The 25244-nt window shown below is 42.8% G+C and overlaps 2 protein-coding genes across 2 annotated transcripts in view; one reads left to right on the forward strand and one right to left on the reverse strand.

Moving 5' to 3' along the window:
- Positions 1-942: 942 nt before the first annotated feature.
- Trappc3l (trafficking protein particle complex subunit 3L) overlaps positions 943-25244 on the reverse strand; it is a 48226-nt gene continuing 23924 nt past the window's right edge. Inside the window, exons 4-5 of the mRNA XM_059272977.1 lie at positions 6524-6709; positions 943-1062 (exon numbers count right to left, since the gene is read on the reverse strand). Of these exons, the coding sequence (XP_059128960.1) occupies positions 943-1062; positions 6524-6709 (306 nt within the window). The remainder of the gene's footprint in view (positions 1063-6523; positions 6710-25244) is intronic.
- Positions 8568-13778, forward strand: Calhm5 (calcium homeostasis modulator family member 5). The gene is made up of 2 exons (XM_059272976.1): positions 8568-9361; positions 12706-13778. Exons 1-2 carry the CDS (start codon positions 8822-8824, stop codon positions 13093-13095), a joined length of 930 nt encoding a protein of 309 aa, XP_059128959.1. The 5' UTR covers positions 8568-8821; the 3' UTR covers positions 13096-13778.

Raw genomic sequence — 25244 nt, forward strand, 5'->3', positions numbered from 1 at the left:
CTCTCTCTAGGCTGATGAATCAAAAGTTAAAAATTGATACTTCCTTTGGTGCCACCACCAGCTCTAGATGCAGCGTCACTGAGAACAGGTAAAGCTGTCATCAGGGTGGTAGGTTTGCCGGCTAGGTTGGCAGAGCAGGAGAGAAGGCATAGGCAAGTAGGAGCCCACTCCAGGGCCCAGTGAGTACTCAGGAGAGCTAGAGAGTGCCACTTCAAGTGCAGGGCTTTCAGACTGGGTCTCCATGTGTTCTACCATGAGACACTGATGAGATTTGGTCAATACCAGCTATTTCCAAATTAGAGGAAGTAAAATTGAGAGCTAAATGAATTAAAATTAAATAAGGTTTTAAATGCTTTAAGAGTTGGCATCCAGATAAGCTGGCCTTGGTGGTTATACATAGAGAGTGGTTGAAGCTATAAGCCAAGACAATATATGAGAAAAATCATATTCATCGTTTATAAAAACTAAGATGAATGTCGCAAATACACGTATATAATTTTTTCTTTCTTTTTCTTTTTGTTTTTTCAAGATGATTTTTCTGTGTGAAGTCCTGGCTGTCCTAGAACTTGCTCTGTAGATCGGGCTGGCCTTGAACTCACAGAGATCCACCTACCTCTGCTTCCTGATTAAAGGCCTGTGCCACCACCACCTGGCTGAGTCTGTCTCTCTCTAATGCTGTATCATTTCATCCATTTTTTCCTATTGCCACAGGTAATTGGATAGAGAGACTGGCTGAGGCTGGATTGAGTAATATGTGGAATTCATGCTTGCTGTTTTATAAGGAGCTAGTTGTATCTGAAATCCTGAAAATGTGTGATGCACATTAAGATTCATAAGCCTGTCAAAGCCCATGCCATCAGGCGATGCAAAACTTCCGTGGCTGTGTGCTTGGTTAATACTCGCTGTTCAGCTAGCCACCCATGGCACTGTGGTTGCCAGTCTTCACTTTTTCCGTCTATATTTTTTCTCGTCCAGCTTTTTTAGAAATGTTATTCCAATTTCTGTCACACTGTCGCCTTTTAGTCTGTCTTGCAAGAATGTAACATCAGCAGCCAAATTAACCTAGGAGAGAAAAAAAGAAAGGAAAAAATAACAGGCTTATGTCATTAAAAAAAAATGTTTTTTCACAATCTATTTTTTCCCCATCTTTCTTTTTTGATAAGAAACATCTGTTTTGAGAATAAAGACCTTTGGACTGGGTTCTCTAGAGATCTTGGCCACATGTCATCAGTGTGGTGTGGCAGAAGGCTGGAGGAAGGATGAGTGGTTCAGGAGGGGCCCAGACTTGTCTACCCATCTCAGGAAGAATTCAAATTCCTGACTCACAGAAAAATCTCACTCTGGGTGCTTGGCCAAGTGGAACTGCAGAGGAGAAATGGTTCTTTATAGGATTCCTCTCAAGCTGACTTGCCATAAAGCATTCTGTCGTTAGCGAAACAATATGATCGCTTATTCTAACAACATTTAGCAATTGCCTATGGCTTTGAGAGCTTTGAAAAATACCGACTAAATACATTATAAATATAAAATTAGATATTGAATTACAGACATGAATATTTGATGGCCAGGCTTTCTTTTCAGCCTGAAAGCATTTCCCATTTCCCAGACAGTGGAGAAAGCTCAAGGGTTTACTTCTCTATTCATTAAAACGTGTTCATGTGAGAGCAGCATGGTACTGTTGACCTATTTTCAATAGAGTCTCTGATCAGAGTTATTTTTAGTCATTGGGATAAAGAAGATAAATAAGTGAGGGTAGCTGGTAGAAGAGGAGTAGTAAGTGAAAAGCTCCTGGGCCTAGCAGGCAATTAATTAATATTTATTCAACCTTACCTGACTCACCCCCTCCCAGATGAAGAACTTCTAGGCAATGAGCTTGGATTTTCTAAACCACAGGCCTCCAAATGTCAGATTGTCTGGCTCATAGAGAACGCAAAGCCTTTGCCTTGTGATACCTACTGTTTTAGTTAGAGTTTCTATTGCTGTGAAGAGATACCATGACCATGGCAATTCTTATAAAGGAAAACACCTAATTGGGGTGCCAGTTCAGAGGCTCAGTCCATTATCATCATGGTGGGATATGGTGGCATGCAGGCAGACATGGTGCTGGAGAAGTAGCTCAGAGTCCTACATCTTGCAGGGAACAGGAAGTAAACTGTGTGTCACACTGAACAAAGCTTGAGCAAAGGAGACCTCAAAGTCCACCCCACAGTAACACACTTCCTCCAACAAGGCCAAACCTACTCCAACAAAGCCACGCCTCCTAATGGTGCCACTCCCTATATGCTTATAGGGGCCAATTACATTCAAACTAACACATTCTAGTCCCTGGCTCCCCTAAGCTTATAATAATATCATAAAGCAAAATGCAGTTAGTCCAACTTCAAAAATCCCCATAGTCTATCACAGTCTCAACAGTATTTAAAAGCCCAAAGGTCAAAGTCTCTTCTGAGATTCATGTAGTCTCTTTACTGTAATTCCCTATAATGTCAAAATAAAAATAATAATAAAGAAAAACAGATCACATACTTCCAACATATAATGGCCATTCCAAAACATAGGGAAGAGAGCATAGTGAGGAAATACTGGACCAAAACAAGACCAAAAACCATCTGGGCAAACTCCAAACTCTGCATCTCCATGTCTGAGGGCAAAACACTCTTCAGATCTCCAACTCCTTTCAGCTCTGTTGACTGTAACACACTTCTTTCTCTTGAGCTACTGGTTCCACTCCCTGTCAGCAGCTTTCCGCAGCAAGTATCCCCCAGCTCTACCATCTTCAAAATCTTGGGTTCTCCAAGGCAATCTAGGCTTCAACTTTCACAGCCTCACACAATGGCCTCTCTAGGCCTTCATTCAGGGACACCCCGGACACATGCCTGGCCTCAGCGGCTTTCTTTAGTCTCAGGGGCAAATTCCATAGCTCCTTTCTGCTATCCTTAACTCCAGAACCATGTGACCAAAGCTGCCAAGTTCTGCTGCTTGCTGGGGCTGAAAGATGGTCCCCTCATTCAATTACATCTTCACCAGTTTTCTGTCTTTCACCGCCTAAGCTTGGCTGTCCTGAAACTTGCTCTGGAGACCAGCCTGACCTCAAACTCAGAGATCTGCCAGCCTCTGCTTCTGGAGTGCTGGGATTAAAGGCATGCACACAACACCTGGCTCTAAGCTTTCCTTCAATTCCTTTTCACAAGTTGGAAACTTAGCTGGGTGGGGTCTTGCCCTGAGGTCACCACTCCCCTTATTCCATTTCTTGTTCCATTTATCTCCTTGAACACAGGATTTAGCTCTGTCCCACTTCCTGGTGCCTCTTTTCCCAATCTGTACATTCTGTATTTTCCATGCTCAGCTTGCTCCTTTTTATTATAGATCTTCATCAGAGTTAACGCTAATAACCACAGGACAGAGTCTATACTAGGCTGTTTTGTGACTTCCTCTGCCAATGGGATTAATTCAGAACTCTTCACTGAAGCCTCAGGCAGACTCTTTGGACAAGGGCAAAAAGCAGCCACACATTCTTCACCAAAACATCACAAGAGTGATCTCTAGGCCACGTATTAATATTCTTCTCCTATGTAACCTCTTCAGTAAGGCCCTCACAGTTCATCAAATCACACTCAGCACCATGGTCTTCTATGCCCCTACTAGTACGACCCATTAAGCAGCAAAGCATTCCACTGTTTTCTTAACCTAAAGTATCAAAGTCCAAATTCCTCCAAACAAAGACCATGGTCTGGTTTATCACAGCAATACTCCAGTCTCTAGTATTGACTTCTGTCTTAGTTAGGGTTTCTGTTGCTGTGAAGAGATACCATGACCATGGCAACTCTTATAAAAGAAAACATTTAATTGGGGTGGTGGCTTACAGTTCAGAGGTTCAGTCCATTATCATCATGGTGGGACATGGTGTCGTGCAGGCAGGCATGGTGCTGGGGAAGTAGCTGAGAGTCCCATCTCTTGCATGCAGCAGGAAGTTGACTGTGTGTCACACTGAACAAAGCTTGAGCAAATGAGACCTCAAAGCCCATCCCCACAGTGACGCACTTCCTCCAATAAGGCCACACCTACTCCAATAAAGTCATGCCTACTAATAGTGCCATTCCCTATAGGCTTATGAAGACCAATTACATTCAAACTACTGCACCCACCATCCAATGAAAGAGAGTAGACTGTGCTTTGAAATACAGGGTCTATAATTAATCTCTGTATTTTCTTCCCTATATTTTTTTTTATGTCTTAGAAAATATAACAGAAAATCCATTGAAGAAACACACAGACTATGCTGAAGCTCTTTGGATATGTGAGACCACATGACTTATGACATTCATGGTCAGCACATATGGTCAAAAATTACCCATGAAAGCTGGAGACTTCTTTATCCTGTTTTTATTTTAGTTACACGGTTTACCCCTTTCAGTGTAACCTCCTACATTTCCTCTCTTCCCTTTCCTTGATATAATGCTTACTGACACAGATCAAATCGGTACTACGTCATGAAGGATCCGCAAGGAAGATGCATGCAATCATCTCCATTGTTTTACACTTTGGGGGTATCAGCTACTTTAGCCCTTCCTTAATTTCCACAAGTAAAATTATATGCATGGACCTTTATCGAGGAGGTCAACGACATGAGTTTAGAATGGTTAAGAGCTGGCCTCACCATCCAAATAGAGAAGATTCTAGAAAAACAAGACTGTTGGCTGTTGACTGTTACCTCTTCGTCAGCTGCTGTAGCCTCACAAGTCTGACAGATTCTCTTCTCCCTCGTCTTTTCTTCATCACAGTCTCTACCAAGACCATCTCCAAAGCCTTGGTAAGTGGGGTTAACTGTGTTGAGTTGGTCTTGTTAATCTTCTTGAAGGACTCTGCTTCCTGTTTTCTGTGACCCCATCACTCTCTATCAGTTTCCTACTTCCGAGTACTCCATGTTGTTATCCTTTGTAGTCTTTGGGTGCTCTGTTTAACTTCATATTTTTGTGTTGTTCTAATCGTGCTCCCTTTTCTTCCTGCTACACAGACTCTGCTCAGGTATTTCTGTCAGTTCTGACAGCTCTTCAGTCATATTCTGGCAGGCACATACAAACAACTTGGGCAAGGCATGGTGGCAAACACCTGTAATCCCAGAACTCTGAGGCTGAGGCAGGAGGATTATGAGTTCGAGGCCAACTTCTGCTACATAATGAGACCTTGTCTATCAATAAATGAATGAAAAACAAACAACTTCTTTCTGAAATCCTCACTGTGTATTTGTTAAACATCTTAACATCAGCAGGTTCAAAACTGAGCTCCCCCCTCGTCCATTGCAACCCTCTTAGTTTATTCTATTGGTTATGTTATTGTTACTCTATTGGCTATAGTCCTCATGTCAGTCCTTCTGAACTAACTTGAATTTCTGGTTCTTTCATTTTAAAGGGCCTTTGAACATTCTGATCCTTCTACCTAAAATATTTTTTTTCCTGCCCTCTTTACAAAGGCCTTCTTTACCTAACTCCCATTGTTTCTTCAAAAAGCCAGTTCAGAGTTTCTGTCAAGACAGTGTGGATTCTTTCTTACTCTAGGCCCCCCTCTTCCCCTTTATCACGTTTCTTTGCACAGGACTTCTTGAACTAGACAGGAGATTCTCTGTGGGCAGCATCTGTATCTTGTCCATCTTTGTAGGCTCAGTCACTGACACCTTACAGATGTTAGTAACTGTATCAGTTAAACCAACAAATAACTTAGGTGTGGAAGTCAACCTCAAAAATGACCTGCCTTGACCTGTACTTCCTGTAACACATGCCCTCGGCTATTCCCCTCCCTCACAGCACCAGGATTGGCAGCTCAGACTACCACGCTGTGATTAGATCTACTAAGAGGTCTACGCGGCAAGGAGCTTTATGAAGCTTCCACACAGTGGCCTGCAAGGCACTGAGACTGTGTGAACTTGTGAGTGGTTTGTCTAGGATCAGCAAGTCTTCAGAGGCTACAGCTGAGGCTGCATGTAAATTAAGCTGTGGAAGATCACTATCAAGCACAGCTACCTAAAGTACTCCTGGAGTAAATTTTTTTTTGAAAAGCAATCTAGTCTGTGTGTGTGCACCCACATGCCCATGTACCATAGAGTATGAACGAAAGTTACAACTTGCAGGAGTCAGCTCTATCCTTACATGATGTGGGTTCTCAGGACTGAAACCAGGTTGTCAGGCTTAATGGCACATGCCAAGCCACCTCCCAGATTTGTTTTCTTTCTCATGGCCACAAATCCTCAGTCTTCCATTTTATTTTTAAAATTTAATATGCGACCGACCTGAATTGCCCAGGATGATGCTGAATTCACTTTATATAGCACAAACTTGGCCTGGAACTTATGATGCTGATCTTCCTAGCTTAACCCCCCAAGGAGCCAAGATGATAGGCTTGCAATAACAGGTCTTGCTTGGTCCCGGACTTCCCATCGTTAGAGACTATGCATTGCTTTGAGGTTGTTACATTTTGCGGACAGCACCGGATGGCTGACATGCATGACAAGGTGAAACACGTGCTTTACCATCTCCAGGGCTCCTCTGATGACCCCACAGAGTAAGTTGCAGTAGCACAGCGCAGATCGTCCCGCAGGGAGCTCCTCTACGAACTCTGCCAGAGGATTCTTGTCCAGAATCAGGGAGAATTCATTTCTGCTTGAATTGTGACAGGCCACACTCGGCGTGATTCCCAAGTACATCTTGAAGGCAACCTGATAAAGAGAGAGAAAATGACAGCATTTAGTCTCAAACGGAAGTCTACTCAGACGACCCAGTCCCAGGCATCTCAGCACATCGTCAAGCTTGCCAAGCTGAGTCTGCAGCCAAGATGTTTGTGCTCACACGTTTCTTTGACTTATGCCATGAGAGACTCTTAAATTATTTTTTTATTCTTATAGAATATCATGAAGTGCTAGGCTTTGTAGAACAACATGGTTTGTAAAAAATATTATTTCCAAAAATCCTTGAAGAAAACACTTAGGCTTTAGGATGGCAAGAAACGACAAGATTACTAATCATCCACACAGCCTCGTGGTATATACCACACTGATCACGGCAGACCATAAGATGCAGAGTTTCAAGGGGTCCGGGGCATCTGCTTCACAATAGGAAGGCACTGGTTTGAGAAGAGGCTGCTTTGGAGAGATGAGACCCAAGAATGTGTTTTTGGACACACGGAATTACCATACTGTAGATGTCAAGTCTTCGAGCAGGAGCAAGGGGTAGCGGTGGGGACTATGTAAATGTGTGTTAACGCAATTGTCCAAAGTGTCTGCTGCGGTGTTGGACTCCAAGAACCCCGCCACAGAGAAACGGAAGAAACCTTAGGCAGTCTCCCTCACTCTTGCCTCTTCTTTCTTCCTGCCTTGGTTTTCAAGCAGATCTTAAGCCTCCTAGGAGTCACTTCTTTTTGAAACATTAGTTTCCGTTTAGTTTTTTGTTTGTTTGTTTGTGTGTGTGTGTGGGTGCGTGGCACAGAGTCAGGGGGCGATGAGGAGCTGGCTCCCCTGTCCCTCCATTCGGGATCTAAGGACAGAACTCAGAGTCTCGGGCTTCCCGCCAAGCACCTTTACCCCACCAGTCATCTCACTCTTTCCTTCGAAGCACAAGTCTCACAAATGTGTAATCTGGTGTTTAGAGAAGTAGAAATGACAGCGGAGACTGTGGCCTTTTAGGTCCTTGGCTCCTAATCCAAGGCAATTTCTTTTCCCCAAACACCCAGGCCCAGCTTTCAAAGCTTATTAATGGAAACTTGTCAGCTTGGTGTGTTGCCATCCTTCAAAGGCCTTAATTAACTTAATTTTAAAATTAAGCGCAGCGTTAGAGAAATGGAAGCAATTTTCTTAAATTATTTATAATTTGAAGTACAAAAATGTCCATTCATTTGTTCATTGGTTCATTTCGTAGGCTCCCGTGGAGGATTGCTCTGAAGCGCCTACCACACTGCAGATTCGGTAGCCACTTGCAAATCCAGCTACTGAGTGAGTTTCGAATCTACGTTTGACACCATGTGTAGACCTAGACCACATGAGCGTTGAGTGAACTAGCGTTTGCCAAGTGGACAACGTGGGGTGAAGAAGGGGCAGAGACACTTTAGCCCTGTCTCGGCATGAAACACCGTGCTGAGGATCAGGAAAGGTCCAAATCTACCCATTGGTGGGCAGTTGGGAGGCCTGAAGATGTCCTAATGCAGACTCCACATCTGCTTTAGAAGGATTTTCTTTGTGTCAAAACGATCGTGATATGAATCATGTGAGGACTCCTCTTTTTCTCTAAAAGCTCAGTTACTACACTTCCCTCATAAATTCCAATAATCCCAATCCTAAACCCTGTTTCAAGTCTTTAATGTGAGCCCTTTTAGGAAGGCGGAATCCCTGTCTACCAAATCTTAGGGCTTAGAACAAGAGAAGAAACTTACCATGAAATGCTGGGTTTGAAGACTGAATTTGGCTACCAGTCAATGGCTGAAACCCATTTCTCCTAGTGCTGGGCTTCCTACTGGAAAATTTCTATACTCTAATTTGTGTGAGAATTTTCTATTTGCAGTAAAAAAACACGTTGAAGGAATGTTAAAAGGAACCTATGTGCTTTGCATTTGGTCTTCACTGTTTTGACTGCCCGCCAGTGTCAGCATTCACCAGTAGGAGGCATTATCTGAACGCTGTTGGGAAATAAGCATTCCTGGGGAATGACATTGTTTCCTTATCTGGCTGGATGCAGACAGAGGAGGACTGTTGTTTCAAAAGAGCTCCACCCTCAGCCCCAGCCACAGTTGCTGTGTTAAAACCCAGGCAAACGTTTTCCCCTCTCCGTGGGTCTCCAACATGGATGCTTTTCAGAGCATTTTAAAATTCTTCCTTAACCAAAAAACCGCGATTGGCTACAGCTTCATGGCTCTGCTGACCGTGGGAAGTGAGCGTCTCTTCTCGCTCGTGGCGTTTAAGTGCCCCTGCAGCACTGAGAACACAACCTATGGGCTGGTTTTCCTCTTTGCCCCTGCCTGGGTGTTACTGATCCTTGGATTCTTCCTGAATAACAAGGCGTGGAGACTCTTCACTGGCTGCTGTATAAACCCCAAGAAAATCTTCCCTAGGAGACACCGCTGCCGCTTCTTCTACGTCCTGGGACACATCACACTGAGTTCATTGGTGGCACCAGTGATGTGGCTCTCCGTGGCTTTGCTGAATGGGACGTTTTATGAATGTGCCATGAGCGGGACCAGAAGCGAAAAGCTCCTGGAACTGATTTGCAAGGGCAAGCCCAAAGAGTGCCAGGAAGACCTGTACAAAGTCTCCTGTGGCAAAAGTAGCATGACACCCGTGGAAAACGAAGAGGTGAAGCTGTCTCTGCAAGCCCAGTCTCAGGTAAGGACCAATGGGACTTTTTGCTCCCAGAGTGAGCTTGGAAATTTCTCTCTGTCTTGCTTTCTGCCCGGCCAGAGTCTTGAGTCTTGCCAGAATATGTTGACGCTAAGTGGAAACTGGAACACGACGTGGCATTAAGACAATGCTCAGGAAAAGCTTTTTAGGGACAGGGTGGCTCAGTAAAATTGCTGATTGGATCGGGTAGTCTCCGTTTCCAAAAAGAAAATACCCTCTGGGTTATGCATATGTAAATACTTAAGTGCTCTAAACCATCTCTCTGGGTTGACTTTGTAAATAATGCAGAACACAAAACCACACACTGAGTGCTAACCCTGAGTGGTAATTAAGCATTACTGCCTTCTATCGATTATTTATTTTCGAGCTGGTTTCTCAAAAAAAAAAAACACAGACACATCTTATTCATCCACTGAAACACAGCTACTACTTTTCAGAGCAGCATGTGGTGCAATTAGCAGGGAAACTTACTTGAGGGACTGCTGCGGCCACTGCTATTTGTGTGCATACATGCTGTCGGGATCGAGAGTTTCCCAAATGAAGTGGGACTGAGCGGTCTTTAAATGGCCTTCAGTGAAGAGTGACCATATTCCCTAGAGAGATTATGACTTTTCACTCTCTGTGCTATACAGCTAAAGAAGTTCTCACGATACTTTAGAAGCTCAGAATTTGGAGCATTGTTTTACTTGTGAGAAGTAATTTACAGCTTCAACTAATCAGTACAAGTAAGTAACTTGTCATGGTGCCGGGTATATGAACACAGGTCTTGATGCACAGCCCTGGCCTGGCCTTGAGATGAAGTTCATTTCCTATTTCTGAGGCCAAAAGATGCAGTAGGAGTAGATGAACAGAGTCATCATTTCTCAGGAATACTGTTAGTTTCTGGATGAAGGCACAGCAGTAGGAGTAGATGAACAGAGTCATCATTTCTCAGGAATACTGTTAGTTTCTGGATGAAGGCACATGGGCACTGTAATTTTACTTTTTTAGCAAGGACTTGCCCTCACAACAAACACATCAAAGCAAAGCTGACTCCTGCAGTCTACAATGGTTAATGATAAAATCATATTCTCCATAAACTAACAAGCCAAAGAATGTCCCTAAATAAACTCCTTTGTTTGATACACAAAGCATCAGTTAGATGGACCATGTCAGGCTCCTGAGTGCCTTCCATCTTTTGTTGAAGGAAGGTATTAATTACTAATGTTATGATAGTGGGAATGACACACGGACTACCCCCCTGCAGGCACCAGGCTCCATTCAGCCAGTGCCAACTCCCAACACTCATCACTGTAGAAGCCTTTTGTTAAATATAAACCCAAAGAAAAATGTGCACATCTGGTTATAACTTAGATCGGCCCCAATGATCTGTTGACTTTTCAGCAGAGTAAGGACAGACTTGGGCTTGAGACATACAGGAGGATACCCAAGAGATGTGGATGAAAGAAGATGTAGCAACAGCAGGTGCTGACCATGATGTTCAGATGGCAGCCGGCATCTCACAGTCCAAAACAATAATTGGGCGTGTGGGCGGAGGTGGAAAAGTGCATTCATTCATGGGTGGGTGCGGCAGAGCAACAAGAAACCCAGCTGGGTGACTCTGTGTTCTTAAGGATGGTGGAATGGAGTAGTGGAAAGAGCTCAGCCTTGGAGTCAGCTGGCTTTGAATCCTGATGCTGCCACTCCCCAGCTCTGTGATCTAGAACTCTGAACCCCAGTTTTCTCATAGTGGGGGATGGTGGCACCTACTGTGGGAAGTTATTTAGAGATAATGGACATAAAGAGGCGTAAAGCTTCTAGAACATTAGTAAGTATTCCAAGGTGAGGAGAAAACTGGCAGGATTTGGGGAAAGAGGCAAATAGAATACAATTAGGGGTTGGGCTGGGCACAATCATTGCATTCTAGTTGGAATTCTAGGTGCTGTGGGTCTGGGAGGAAGACAAGACTCAGCCGTCGGGTGAGAAATCTTCAATGCTGAGAGATTGGAGAGAAAGCAACAGAAAATCTGAAGCCGATCAAACAGTTTCTAACTCATCGGGATGAGCTCAGGAAGAGGGGGAACAGATTCTACACAGGAGGCCCGGTCACAGGAAAGAAGGGGATGCTGAAGGAAAGGAAGGACTGAGGGCGTCCAGCTCACTGGTGGCTGAAGGAGAGCAGGAAGATTCTCACAGGGTAGTGACTGGGCCTCACTTGGTTATCACAGAACAGAAAGAGACACCCGCCAACAGGTGGGTAACAGAGGGGACCCATGAGCTTCTTACCCAGCATCATTTCACTGGGTTCCCCAAATATCCTCTGAGATGGGTGACCTTAATATTAGAGCCTGAGGTACAGGGAACACCCATGGTGAGGAGAAAGGTGTTCAGCCTGAGGAATGCCAACTCAGAAATGGGCACTTATGTAGGCTGAGACCCTACATCTGACTCAGAGTTTGGGAACCACTGAGTTAAAGCTAATTTTGGCTCTGTTATAATCCGAGTGGACCAATTGCAGATTATTGTTTTGTTTTGTTTTTTTCAATTGGGCCCATCTGCTAAGGGTCCTTTGAACTGAAATCAAGAGATGCTTTCAAGAAATCTATTAGTTGCTCAAATATTAAATTAACTCAAATTATGAAAGTTAAATTGGAGCAACAAACTTAGAAGATATGTTAGCTGTAGACTTTTGCTTTTAAAGTTAAAACACCAATAGGATCACTCATATTCAGAAAAGAATTTCTTTCTCTAATTTTAGAAAATCAAGAACAAATAATTCTCAAAGTTTGAAAAGATCCTCTTCCCCTTTTTTTCCCCCTCTCTCAACATTTAGAAAGGCTTTAAATTCTTAAAGTTTCTGTGTATTACTGTATTGTGGGTTTTTTTTTTTTCTTTACTGTGAGCAATAAATTTTTTGATCTATAAAGTGGCCGCGGCTCTCTACAAACAAAGTCCCAGGGGAAAATCTGGTCAGGAGTCTGTGAATGCATTGATGAGTGCCTGGACACCTGGCTAACACACCACTCATTCATTCAAATGACCCCCGTGATCCATTAGAAAGAATTCTTTCTTCTGCTAATACTATTGGTTATTGGATAGTTACTCTTCCCATTTGCCAGCCTTCAGGTTATTCCTTTGCTTAGCAACAATGTTGAGTAGGGGAATGGATATTGAGTCAACTTTATCTTTATTTGGACTGTCAAAGGCATTTACAGTTAAAATGAATAATTTCAAATGAGATGGTCATAATGACTGTGGTATTAATGTCGTTACATACTCTCCCAATATTACCCAGCCCTCTGAGATGCCATTTTGCTTTTCTGCATCCTCAATATTTCTTTCTTGCTAAGATTCTAGGATGGTGCCTGATTTGCTCAGCATCCTTCTTCTCTCTGCTGACCACTTGCTACGCACGCTGCAAATCTAAAGTCAGCTACCTGCAGCTGAGTTTCTGGAAGACGTACGCACAAAGGGAGAAGGAACAGTTGGAGAACAAACTCCTGGAATGCGCCAACAAGCTGAGTGAGAGGAACCTGAAGTGCTTTTTTGAAAACAAGAGACCAGATCCCTTTCCCATGCCCTCTTTTGCTGCCTGGGAGGCTGCGTCCGAGCTACATTCGTTCTACCAAGACCGTGAACACTACAGCGCCCTCCACAAGGTCATAGACGATGGTTTGGAACAAACCCCTCAAGAGGAAGAGACAACAATGATCATGGTGGGCACTGCCCAGAGTCTGTGAATCACTCACCATCACCAGTGCTAGACTCATTCCGAGAGTCACCTGCCGTCTCCACGACAAGCTATGTCTCCGATTTTCTCACCATCAGAGCTTCTTTAGAAGAGGATAACGCAGTGGGGAACTGTTTTAAGCATCTGAGTGCAGTGTCTGGATGTGCTCACACTGATGCTGAGTGATAACGAAGACACTCTGAGTTGGTGAAGCGTTGGGCCCAGGAGACCCAACAGTTACTCTAAGCTCTAAGATTTTATGACTCAGCGCCCCCAGACCCTGGCAAGGTGGTCTGCCACTCTCTGCAGGTATCTACTGTGGTATTGGAGGCGAGGTCTGTGCACAGTGGCATCTGTGGAGTGGCCCGCAGGAACCCTTTCACAAATATATCCAACACTTTATGAAAGGAATTCTAGCATGTAACATTCCTTTCCTTGGAAGAACTGCATTCTCAAAAGTCACCAACTGAAAGAATATCATGTCTAAAAATCAGAGGTTCCCACATTTCCCCCAAATACTGAAAGTCTGCCTCTGGGGCAGGGCTGCCTCATGACTGGTATATACTGAAGGCACTCATGCCTTCCTAGCCCACTTCTACATTCTAAAAGACAATCATATAAGAGCCACATGCAAGACTACACTGATAGAAAGACAAATCCATTAATATTGCACATTAAAACACTTTTCTCAATAAAAACTCCATTTTTACTGTTTTAAGACGGAAAATCACTTCCATGGATCCCTACTAAAATTGTGGGCCCAGGGCATGGTGCCTGCTATGTTGTGGGTGTGTCTCAGTTTCATTGGGCTACCCTAACCAAATGCCACAGATGGCGTGGCTTGCAAACAATAGTTCTTACAATTTGAGAGGCTAAAACGTCTGAGGTCAGGGTAACAGAACAGGCAGGGCCTAGTGAGGGATTTTCTTCAGGTCACTGACTGCTGATACCCCACTGTGAGTCATGTGGTGAGAAGGGTCATGTGATGAGGAGGGCAAATGAGCTTCCCTAAGACATCTTTTTTTGAGGGAACTCAGCCCCTGCTGCAGGCTCTGCCTTCATGGAATGACTCCCAGAAAGACCCACCTCCTAATGACATCACCTTTGAGGTTAGGTTTTATCAAATGAATTTCAGAGTTATATAAACATACTATAGAGTAGACTCATAATGACTTGATACAGGTCTTGGGAGGCTGTCCTCAGTAGTCCTAGCATAAAATTGTGTTGTTATTTTATACTTAATGGAAATAATGTGTGTTACTCTCCACTATGTAACATTTACTCTGTGTGTGTGTGTGTGTGTCTGTCTGTCTGCCTGCCTGTCTGTGTTTGTGTGTAAATCCCCATAAATCTCTGAGTAGATCAGTGCTTAAGGCACAGTGTCCACACTTGTCACTAACTCACACCTTACGTCACTAGCTCTCTGCATCTCCAGATTTAAAAAGGCTTCATCTTAGGTCTTCATTAACATAAAAGTTGATGAAAGACTGTGGGAGAATCCTACAGGTCCAAGACCTCCAGAAAATCTTAAGATTGTGATTTATATGAAAAGTATATTTGGCCTTCATGTCTCCCCTTTGTGCAAAGCTTCTAGAACCCTTGGATTCTTACCGTGTGTCCTTTTATGAATGAAATGACTCCTAAACAGCTGAGGATGGGGGGTGGCTGCCAGGAACAACCACATGACTAAAAGGCTGAACTTTTCAGCCTCATCTTCTGACCTCCAGAGAGCAGACAGGGGCTGAACGTTGAACTGATTCTGGCAGGAATGTCCAACTCTTTTGACATCGCAACATGATGCTGTTGTCATCTACAAAGTTTATGCTCCCAAACTGGCTGGGCAATCATGAGACACACACACCCACCCACACCCACACACCATTCATACACACACACACACACCACTCATACACACACACACACACATACACACACATACGCACACACACATTCACACATAAACAATCCACATACACACTCATACACACTCACATACATACACACATACACACACACATACCAAAGGTAATGGAAACATCCAAACAGGTGATGCATACAGTGCTTTCCTGAGTCATGTGCTACTCTAGTGAATAAACCAGCGTAAAGAAAGAATCAGGAGCACCTCTAACTGGTAGCTGCTCCCAGCACAAGTTGTAAGTAGTTTGGGAGTCTACTGCTAGTGGATGACATCCAGAATCACTCATTCAAATGTCATCCAAAGTCAGGGACAATTATTGGGACATGGGCTCTAAACCTGCATGGGACACATGCTTAACTCCAATTAGTATCAGAAATGATTTGAATTATAGGACACTCACTTTACATTGGAGACTTTATCAGTATAAGGGAAAACAGCTACTCTTGTAGGCAGGAACTGTTGATACAGAAATGTATATAAAACACTCTCCTTCAATTTTCAGAGCAGCAGCATTAGGAGTGTGTGTTGTGGGATACGGAGATTATGGATGAGACAAGGCAGAGGTGTCAGATGGGATAAATCAACCAGTATGGGAAATGAGTGGCTCTCCTCAGCCCCCCTTGACTAGGGGCTTGCCCACCACTGAGTGTCTATTGAGAGCTAGAAAGCAGATAGGACCCAGCCAATAGCCATGCTTCTCTTGCGTTGGGTCGAAGGTAGAGAGGCAGCAGTTCTACAAAAGTAGCTTAGTTACAGGAGGCTTAGGAGTGAGGAGAAATCACTGGGGCACATGTCCGCCACCCTCTACCTCAGAGCCTTTCTAGATTCAGTACATTCGGGATTATGGATGCCTCGTTCAAGGAATCCAAACCGGCAAGCCGGCAGCCTGGACTTTTTGCTTAGTGAGTAGAAGAGCCTACTCCAGTCACCCTGAGATGAGTCAGGTCCTCTTCCTGACTCCTGGTCTGATCCCTGCGGAGTGGTATTTTGTGCAGAAGGTGAACAGGTTCAACACACCTTATCTGTTGCCTCAACAGCCTTGGAGGGGATGGGTGGAGACAGGGAGAGCAAATTGGTACCTGTTCCTTGGTGTCCAGAAGGTGCAGGTCTCCAGAGATTGGGAGACAAGATGGTCTCTGTAGAGAACTTTAGAACTGTGGGCAGTTTGTTATCGTAGATGGGGTTCCCTAGGAAGAACCCCAAACTTGTATAAATGACTTCCTAAAAGGAGTGAGCTCAGGAAAGACCCACGAGCATGCCAGATGCAAGCAGATGGGGTTACAGGTAAGGTGTCAGCCCTACCAATCCCTTAGCAAATGCTGGGCCATCTGCCTTAGCTCCAAAGGCTTCAGATGAGGTTGTGAGCTCTTCCAGGTAAGACAAGACTTTTTCCCGTAACAGGAGGAGAAGTTCCCAAGCAAGGAGCAGCCAGTGGCTCAGTATGACTTTCCGGGGACACCTAGGATTAGATATCTGGAGGTGTCAGAGGATTCCCCGAGGTCTGCTGGGAAGCTTTCCTTTAGACTTAGAAATGATGTGAATGGAAGACATCCCAAGCCCAGGCTCTCTGCCTCTTCCAGCTTCTAATTTCCCTGCAGCCACAGCAGCCAATGTGGGCCGCTGCCTTCTCCCACCACTGCCGCTCTGTAACAGGGAAAGGATGGGGCACCTCGAGAAAGGATGTGATGCCCCCCAAGCAAAGGATCGACATAAGAAAATTCACAGATACTCCATTTTCCTTTTGTCTAATTTAATTATCCCATGAGAAACTAGTCGCAAATATGTAAGGTTCTTTTTCTCCCACGTATCCCTAGCTTTTTGTTCAGACTCAATTAACAAGCCTTGTAGTTTTAGGATGCATTCAGCTTATTAATTTCCAATGGAAATGGAAAAAAAGTGTATAGCAAAAATTACAAAGTAAGCTTGATAGAGAAATAATTAAAGAATTTCATATAGTGTGCCCAAGATTATTTTGCAAATATTATATGTTTTCAAACAATGTTTTTAAATATATATTATTTTCTTCTTCTACATTTAAAACACCACTAAGTGTGTAGAAATCTAGTCAGGAAACTGATGAAGCTGTCCACTTGAAATGTGGTACAAAATTTCAACACCCAACAATCCAGCGGTTTACCATAAAAACTGGTTAAGACTCTAAGAGTCACCAGATGGCAGAAAACTCATACCTTTCCTCCCAGGGTTCATTTCAGGTATTTCAACTATTAACTGTCATTAACAAACACCTAAGAGAAGTCAGCATTCAAAAGGATAAGGTTTGTCTTGGCTCACAATTTTGGGAGTTTTCATATATGACAGACGTGTCCCACTTCAGGCATGTGGCCAGGCAGCACATGGCATAGCAAAGCCACTTAGCTCAGGAAGCAAGAGAAAGAAGAGCAATGGGCTGTGCCACCCACTCCCACTCAGGGCACGCCTTAAACAACCTAAAGTCGTCCTACTATGCCCCACCTCTTCCCAACACCATCTCCACACCATGAAAAACTGCAGCGCAAACCTTTCCTGGGCTTTTGAAGGATATTGCAGATGCAGATTGTAGCATAGTATTATTCCACTTAGACTTTTGTGTTTCTGAATTCCCTAACATTCTTTGTCTTCTGCTGTACAAGCTAGAGAATATTTAGTTTCTTTGTGAGTGAGACTTGGATCTGCCTCTTTTATAATCCCAAACTCATTAAGAAAAACATTGAGGCTGGATCCAAAGATCTGTGTTTGTCAGTGTGTCTCAGTGTGGCTTGTACTTTGCAATAATCTGAGGCTTTGAAAATATCAGTGTTGGGCCCACTCCACATATACTGATATACTTTTTTTCTTGGAACCAGACCTTAGGATTTTGAAAACTATTTACATAATTGTTTTCAAGGAATTCATGCTAATGTTAAGGGCATGAATTTGTGATATTTGCAATACTATCTGATTTTTGAATAGTGACTTATAACCAGACCTTGTGTCTCCAGGTAGGAGAAAAGCCCTAATTAGAAGTATTTGACAAAGTGCATTGGGGCAATTTTAAGTTGCCAATGTGATACCATTAAATGAATAGGTAGGAAGAAATAATAACTGTGTTTGTTTGTTTGTGCCCTATAGCCTAGACTGGCCTTGAACTCACTGTGTCACCAAGTAACCAAAGCTGACATTGAACCTCTGATCTTGCCTCTCCCTTCTGAGTTCTGGGGTTGCAGACCTGTACCACCACACCTGGTTTTGTTTTGTTTCTTAGAGGTACATAGTTCTAGCCAAGTCAGTTTTGGCCCATCTAGGTCTTATTTTTACAAAATCTACTATCTGAGTGTTAATTAGGGTTCATCAGTGAAACAGAATCGATCGCATCTGTATGCATATATACAGATATATGAGAAAAGATTTGCTGTGGCAATTAGTTTACACAATTATGGAGGCCGGATTGTCTCACAGCAGTCCATTTTCAAGCTAGAGAGTTAGGGAAGTGGGTTAATATGGTTCAGTTCAGGTCCAAAGGCCTGAGAACTAGAGGAGCTGATGTTATAACTCAAAGGACAGAGAACTTGGAGTTCTGATATTGAAGGGCAGGAGATGGATGTACCAATTCTTCAGGAAGAGTGGGAAGAATGGGGGTGCATAATGAAGAGGAAGAAAGAGAGATAGGAAGCTAGTTAATGGGAGAGTTAGAGAGAAAATGCAAATCTATTCCCTCATCTATCTTCTTTGTATTCTGCAAACTATTAGTAGAGTGGATGGTGCCCACTTGCATTAGGTGAGGGGGGACTTTTATATACAACCCACTGATTCAAATACTAGTGCTACCCAGAAACACCCTCAGAGACATACTCCCAAATAAGGATTTACCAAATGAGTATTAATCTAATCAGGTTGACATCCAAAAATTAACCATCACACATGGTAAATGAAGTAGAATTAATAACTCCAGATGAAAGATGGAACTCCGTAATCTTCACACTAAGGTTCCTCCTCAGACTCAAGTAAGCAACAAAAACACAATAGAACATAAAAGCTGGATCAATACAAGGTGTGACAGCTTGTTCATTGGTCTCTTTCAATGTTCAGTGATCTGCTAAAGTCCAAGTTAGACAAGTGTAGAAAAAGGGAGAGAGGGAGAGGAGAATCTGGAGGAAGTAAGGGCAAGAGAGAAGGAACCTAACGGGCCCAGTGGTCCAAGTTATTGTAGATCAAGGCAAGCCAGTGAGCGAAGAGACCTTTTGGAAAGCCTGGTCTTAATATAGCAGCCATGACATGAAAAAGAATCAGGAAGCTTTGAAAAGTCCTCGATGTAAGACCCTCACCAAACCAGTGTAAGCCATTCCTACACTCCTATGGGACCATGACCTGTTCAGACTGTTGACCCAGGAAAACCATGACCTCAAGTAGATACTTACTGTGTTAAGTGACTAAGTTTGAGGGCAACCTGAAATAATACATAATATGAACTTTAAAAAAAAAACCACAAGGATATGATTTATACAAAGATCCTCCCTTGTTTTTCCTTTCACATTTTCTTCCTTAAGTTCCAAATAGCACCATAACCTATATGTCATGATTTAATAAACATGAATCAGTGCCTCTCCAGAATATCTCCACCAAAGCTGGAAATACATTTTCAAAATTATTTTTGGTTAAATTATGTCTGAAAAGAACATCGTGCTATAGATTAAACTCCATTTAAAGTCAACATAGTATTGGGAGGAATCATACATTAAACTATTATTTGTCATTAATACCAGAGTCAAAAGTGAGAGTGGTGGGGGGGCGGTTACAGGGTAGGCTGGTTTTGAGTGAGCTGGAGACAGGTGGATTAGCCCTCATCTTGCTTCTCGACACATTGTCTCAGATCCTCAGCATTGGCTTCCAGGGGGAGGTTGTTAGATGTTAGAGCCCGGGCTCCACACCTGCAGAATCGAGTCTGCACTGAAAGTGTGTAGGTGACTCCAGGGCAAGTTAGATTTGAGCTTAGAGGGGCCTTTCTCAAACTTAGCTCACGCTGAATTCATCTGGAAGGTTTAGTAAAATATAGCTTGCTGGATTCCTTTTCCAAGTGTCCGAGTCCATAGGTCTAGAGATAAGCAAGACAAGCTGCATTTCTAGCAGGTTCTCTGGCAATGCTGATATCATTGGTTCAGTGACCACACTTTGAGAATTCGATGTGGAAAGCATGGAGCCAGACATTGTGGGGAAGGAGACTAGACAGAAGTTATATTTTTGGATTCTGCCCCAGACCTACTCACTCAGACATCTTTGTTATATCAACCTGTCCAAGAACTTGGGGGCCTTTCCATTTGTCCACAGATACTCTTGATGCTTTAGGAATGTTTGAAAGCTTATCTCACATTAAGTTTCTTGCAACATTTATTTGTCAGTATTCTTTGTCGCTATTGCCAATGGTGTCTCTTTCCATTCTATCTTCAAAGGGGTTGTTATCTGAGTACACGAAAGCTATTATTTTAGGCCATCTTTTGCCCCATTATTGATCTTTTTATTGCTTTTCAGAACTAGAAAAAGAAGCCTTTACAACTCCTAATGACATAATGGATGTAGACAATAAATATTAAATTCTAAACTATTAGGTGAAAACAAGAGAGCCAAACCCTGTGCAACTTGAAGCCACTTAGCTACATTAGCATCCTCAAAAACAGCGAGCAGACATTTGGTGTCTTGGGATGCAGGATAAGCGTTAACCACACAGTACCACTTGGGAAGTATTGCTTACTAAAAATGAAACCCAACAATAATTGGGTTTATAGGAAATGGTAGCAAAATAAGGCAACCAGGCAAATTCAAATTTAGATGATTCTTTGCATTTAGGTCTGAAATGTTTTCCGAAGACCCATGTACATGAGTTGTATATAAGCTTATGGTGCTGTTGGAAAGTGATGGAACCTTCAGGAAAGACTTCCTAATGATCTCTAGGGAATGCCCTTGACAGAGATATTAGGACTCTACACCTGATATATTCCTGTAGTAGCATGGTATTTGCCTATATTCTCAAAGGTGACCTTTCATATTTAACATCTGATGTTTATAAATATGCTTTCAGCTAGGTAAAAGTTTCTGGACAGGTTCTATTCTTTCATTATGCAGAGCTGTTTCCTTTAATGTCAGGAAGACTGACTTGGTGAGTCCCCTCCTTACGCTCTTGCTTTATATCATTCTCAAGAACTGCATTCTTTGGACTCAGAACCAAACTCCTGCTCTGTTCCTGTTGGTATTTCATTAAATTAACTTTTCAAGCTAATATTGTAGTGCTGTTTTTTGTTTCACCTAAATTCCTCAAGCACACTTGTGGGGAAGAGTATTAGTATTTCTATTTTTTTATAAAATACATTAAAGTTCAAACAGGTTAACATGGTTAGGCCACTGTTAAGGTATAGAAAATGAACTTGAACCCATGTTTGTCTGACTGGTAACACACACCCTGCTTCCTTTTGTCGCAACCTTTAAAAGCGTGTCTTCTCATTCGTAATGTGGAGATCTTGAATTAGTCTGTCTCTCAATCTGCCACCTTAAATTGTGGGCAGTAGCACATGGGTTCCCAGGGAGCGACTTTCGATCTGTTCCTGGGAGTAAAGGTCTCTCTTCAAGTGCCTTGGCCTCTATCAGGAGCACTGGACCCTCTGCATCCAGTGTCTGAACATTTGGGACAGTTATGTTCAGCTCTGCTTCTGCTGTATTAATGAGGTCATGATCTCGGTTTGTTTATTCTTGTTACCTTAGTTAAAAATGACAGCTGATAAAATTTACATTGGGAGGAAGTTCATAAAAGGTTTAGAGTTCTCCCTAGACTTTAAATTTTATATGCCTATCTTTATCTGTCTCACCGGGTCATTTTTTCATAATTTCCTAAACCTTTAGCTCTATCAGTACCAGAAGGAAATAGTTACAAATTATGATGTTATATAAGTTGTAACAAAAACAGATTAAAGTGGAGAAAATTAATTAATTCACCTAATTGCATTCACTGGATCATTTCAAAGAAGAGGAAAAAATGAGAATCTGGTGCTAATACATGGTTATAAGGACAAAACTTCAAAATGTAATCATCCTTGGTAGAGTATATAACCTAAGTCCTGGAACATGGTAACAGGTCATATTGCCAAAACATTTGCGCCCTAGATGTCAACATAAAGAAATGTGCTTCTTCAATAACACAAGCACTGACAGTTTAAACAGGACAAGGTTATTTCTCCCAAGGGCTTCGTTGGCATCTCCATGGTGTGAGAAAACACAAGGGTCAGTGATCAGGCTTAACAAAAGTTTTATTCCTTAAACAGTTGGCCGACTTTTAGGTCACTGACCCTACATGCGAAGCAAAGCAGTTAAAAAAAAAAGTTTCTGAATTATGTTTGAACAGTTTCCATCATCTTTGGGGTAAATGTATAGAAAACATGACTTTTGTCCTTCCTTCTCCTCTGAGATCGGCCCGCCTCCAGGACTACAGGAGAACGTGCTTCCTTTCCACCCAGCTTTTCAGCCTGTGTCACGTCTGTGGAATGTTTTCTCTTTTTCCTTCAGTGTAAACTTATTTTAGTATTTTATGTGAAGTATTTAAAGGGCATGAAACGAGAGTTCCACCTCACGTCTACAGCAGTTGCTCCACAGTGACATGGGACACAGTTGGTCTAAACATGAATTCTCATCAGAAACACAAGGGAACCTTCAAAATAGTCTATTGTCTTTGTCCTGTTGAGAGAACATTGCTTAAGTGCTCAAAAGTTAGCCTTGAGCACTGGGCTTTCTGTGCTGTGCAGGGGGGGGTGGGGTGGAGGGGGGGTGGAGGGGGGGAGGGTTACAGGGCAGCTGTAGCTGACAACCGCTGTCTGGAGATCCTGGAATGGTCAGGGCAAGTCCCGACCAAGTTTTCCTTTCGGAATGACTGCAAATCCAGACAAGCAGGGATGGCCCAGAATTCAGCTGGTCTTCCCAGTATCTCTGCTTCTTTATGCACAGAAAGCTATGCAGGGTTTTGTTTCCCAAAATATATGCTCCATAGTTTTCTTTTCTTGATAAAGACATCCAGTATAAACAGCTACACCATTGAAAGGCTTCCAAAGCTGTTACTATTTCCAACCCACAGGAGTAGATTTGTTTCAAAGGTTTTGGGGCCAAGCCATATTCCCCAAATGTGTTCCTGTGGCATGTTGTGTTTTGAGTTAAGGGTCAGAATGTCACTTTGACCTTTCGTGTTGCTTTTAAAACCTGGAGATGGGATTCCCCAAATACAAGATGGAGACTGAGAAAACTCCACAGACTTCATTAATGTAACTACTGTTTCCCAGCCTCCTGGCCTAATTGACTTGCTCTTTGGCAACATACTATTCTTTTCTAATTAGTATGTAAGTGTTCAATCCTTTTGTTCTCCATTTCTTAATGCAGGTTCCCATGCATTGTAAGACTTCCATTAAATAAGTTCAGGGGCATTTTGTAATGATGTCAGTTATAACTCAGGCTCAAAACAAACAACCAGAAAACCTAAGGGCTTAGAGATGAAGATTTGGCTTCCCTGAGATTTTTTGTCTTTTTTTTATGAGTTTAATTGAAAGAATAAACATTATAAAAACAAACAAAATCTGGCACTAAAGAGATAGCTCTGTTGAGAAAATGTTTGCTGAGGCATGAAGACCTAAGTTTGAGCCCCAGACCCCACATAAAAATGGCAGAAATAGTGGTCCACGTCTCTCAGAACAGGGGAGGTGGAGACAGGGAGGTCACTGGGGCTTGCTGGCCAGACAGTCTAGCCCTCAGAATTCACTGACAATCAAGTCTTAGCAGATACTTCCCCGTGACCAAAGGGAAACCATTGTTCTCAGTATATTGATTATAGTGTAGGGATAATTTCCCTGAAGGCACCTTTTCTTCACCTTGGAACTCTAACAAAGCTGCTGATATGGTTTTGGGGTTCCATCCAAATATGAGTTCCAAACCCCACAGCCCTTAGTGGCTGCACACACATGCTCTCCACAAGAAATAATTTCCCACATTTCTCTTCTACTCATCCCTGAGGCGTAGAGCAAAACAGATCAAGAGTGTGTTAGATTATATAACAGGTTTTTCTTCCTACTTAATGGGGGGAAAATTTAAGTGGCTATTTATTTTTTTAAGTTTCTTTTTTTTTTAATAACCTATCTACCACATTTCTAGCCTAAATAGAGAAAATTCTTAAAATATTTTATGAGTCAGTTTGGCTGTTAATACTATCATTTTTTTTAAATATTGAAAATTTTATGATCGCAAAGAATTTTTCTTTCCTTTTAGTTTATTTCTACTCCCTTTCTTCTCTGCCCAAAAATGTTAAGTAGGAAAACGGCCCGACATTTAGCTGACTCTGCTGCCAACCTTCTCTGGAATGCTGTGTTATGTTGGGCCGTGACTTCTATGGAATTCGATTCCCATTTACCAAGGGCTCCCACTTACTTTAATATGTGTTAGGAAATAAAGAAGAAAGGTAAGCAGCTCATTTCGGTTGTGAGTTAGGCTTTGCCAAACAGCAAAGGCCAAACAAGATGTTAAGCTTAAACTTAATCTGATCAGCATCCAGTTTTTCCAGTTGAAGGAAACTGGAGGAAGTGGGGAACCCAGCCTAGGGTTACAACGTGGCACCCATGATGCTTTGGCCCGAGGTCCTGCTTTGCCTACACTGTGCTGAGAAGAACTCTCTCCGACCCGGCCTTCAGTTCCCATCCAACTTGCTGTGAGCTTGTATTCTCCGCATCTGTCCAGACTCTTTGTACTAAGAGATGAACTTCTGCTTGGTCTCCCCACCCAAGTCCTCAGCTCCATGCATGGTGAAGATTGCCGGGGTTTTGAACTCAGAGTTCGGGCTGGAGAGATGGCTCAGCCCTCAAAGGCTAGGCTCACAACCAAAAATATAAACTCAGAGTTCTTGGTATTACTTCGGTATCTCACTTTTCTATTCCAATCTTTGGCTGCATGAGAAGCACATGGAATAGCATATAATTTCCAAAGTTTTTCTTCTATAAGATAGTGGCAAGACATCCAAGTAATTTAAGCTCTGGGGTGAACTCTATGAAACAAATGGTACCCTCCATATCCTCCTCCCATCCTCCTCGTTAGCAGGTTGTCCTGGATAGACCATTGAGTTCCCGGGATGGATAGGTCCAAGCTGTGCGGAAACGTGCTGTGTCTTATGTTCATATCTGCCCTGAGTAGTTATGTCCCCTCTAAAAGACAGGAGTTGCATGATCACCTGGAGAAGCTGACGACCACAATGA

This window comes from Peromyscus eremicus, chromosome 8b (genome assembly GCF_949786415.1).
Source record: "Peromyscus eremicus chromosome 8b, PerEre_H2_v1, whole genome shotgun sequence".
Lineage (NCBI taxonomy): Eukaryota > Metazoa > Chordata > Mammalia > Rodentia > Cricetidae > Peromyscus > Peromyscus eremicus.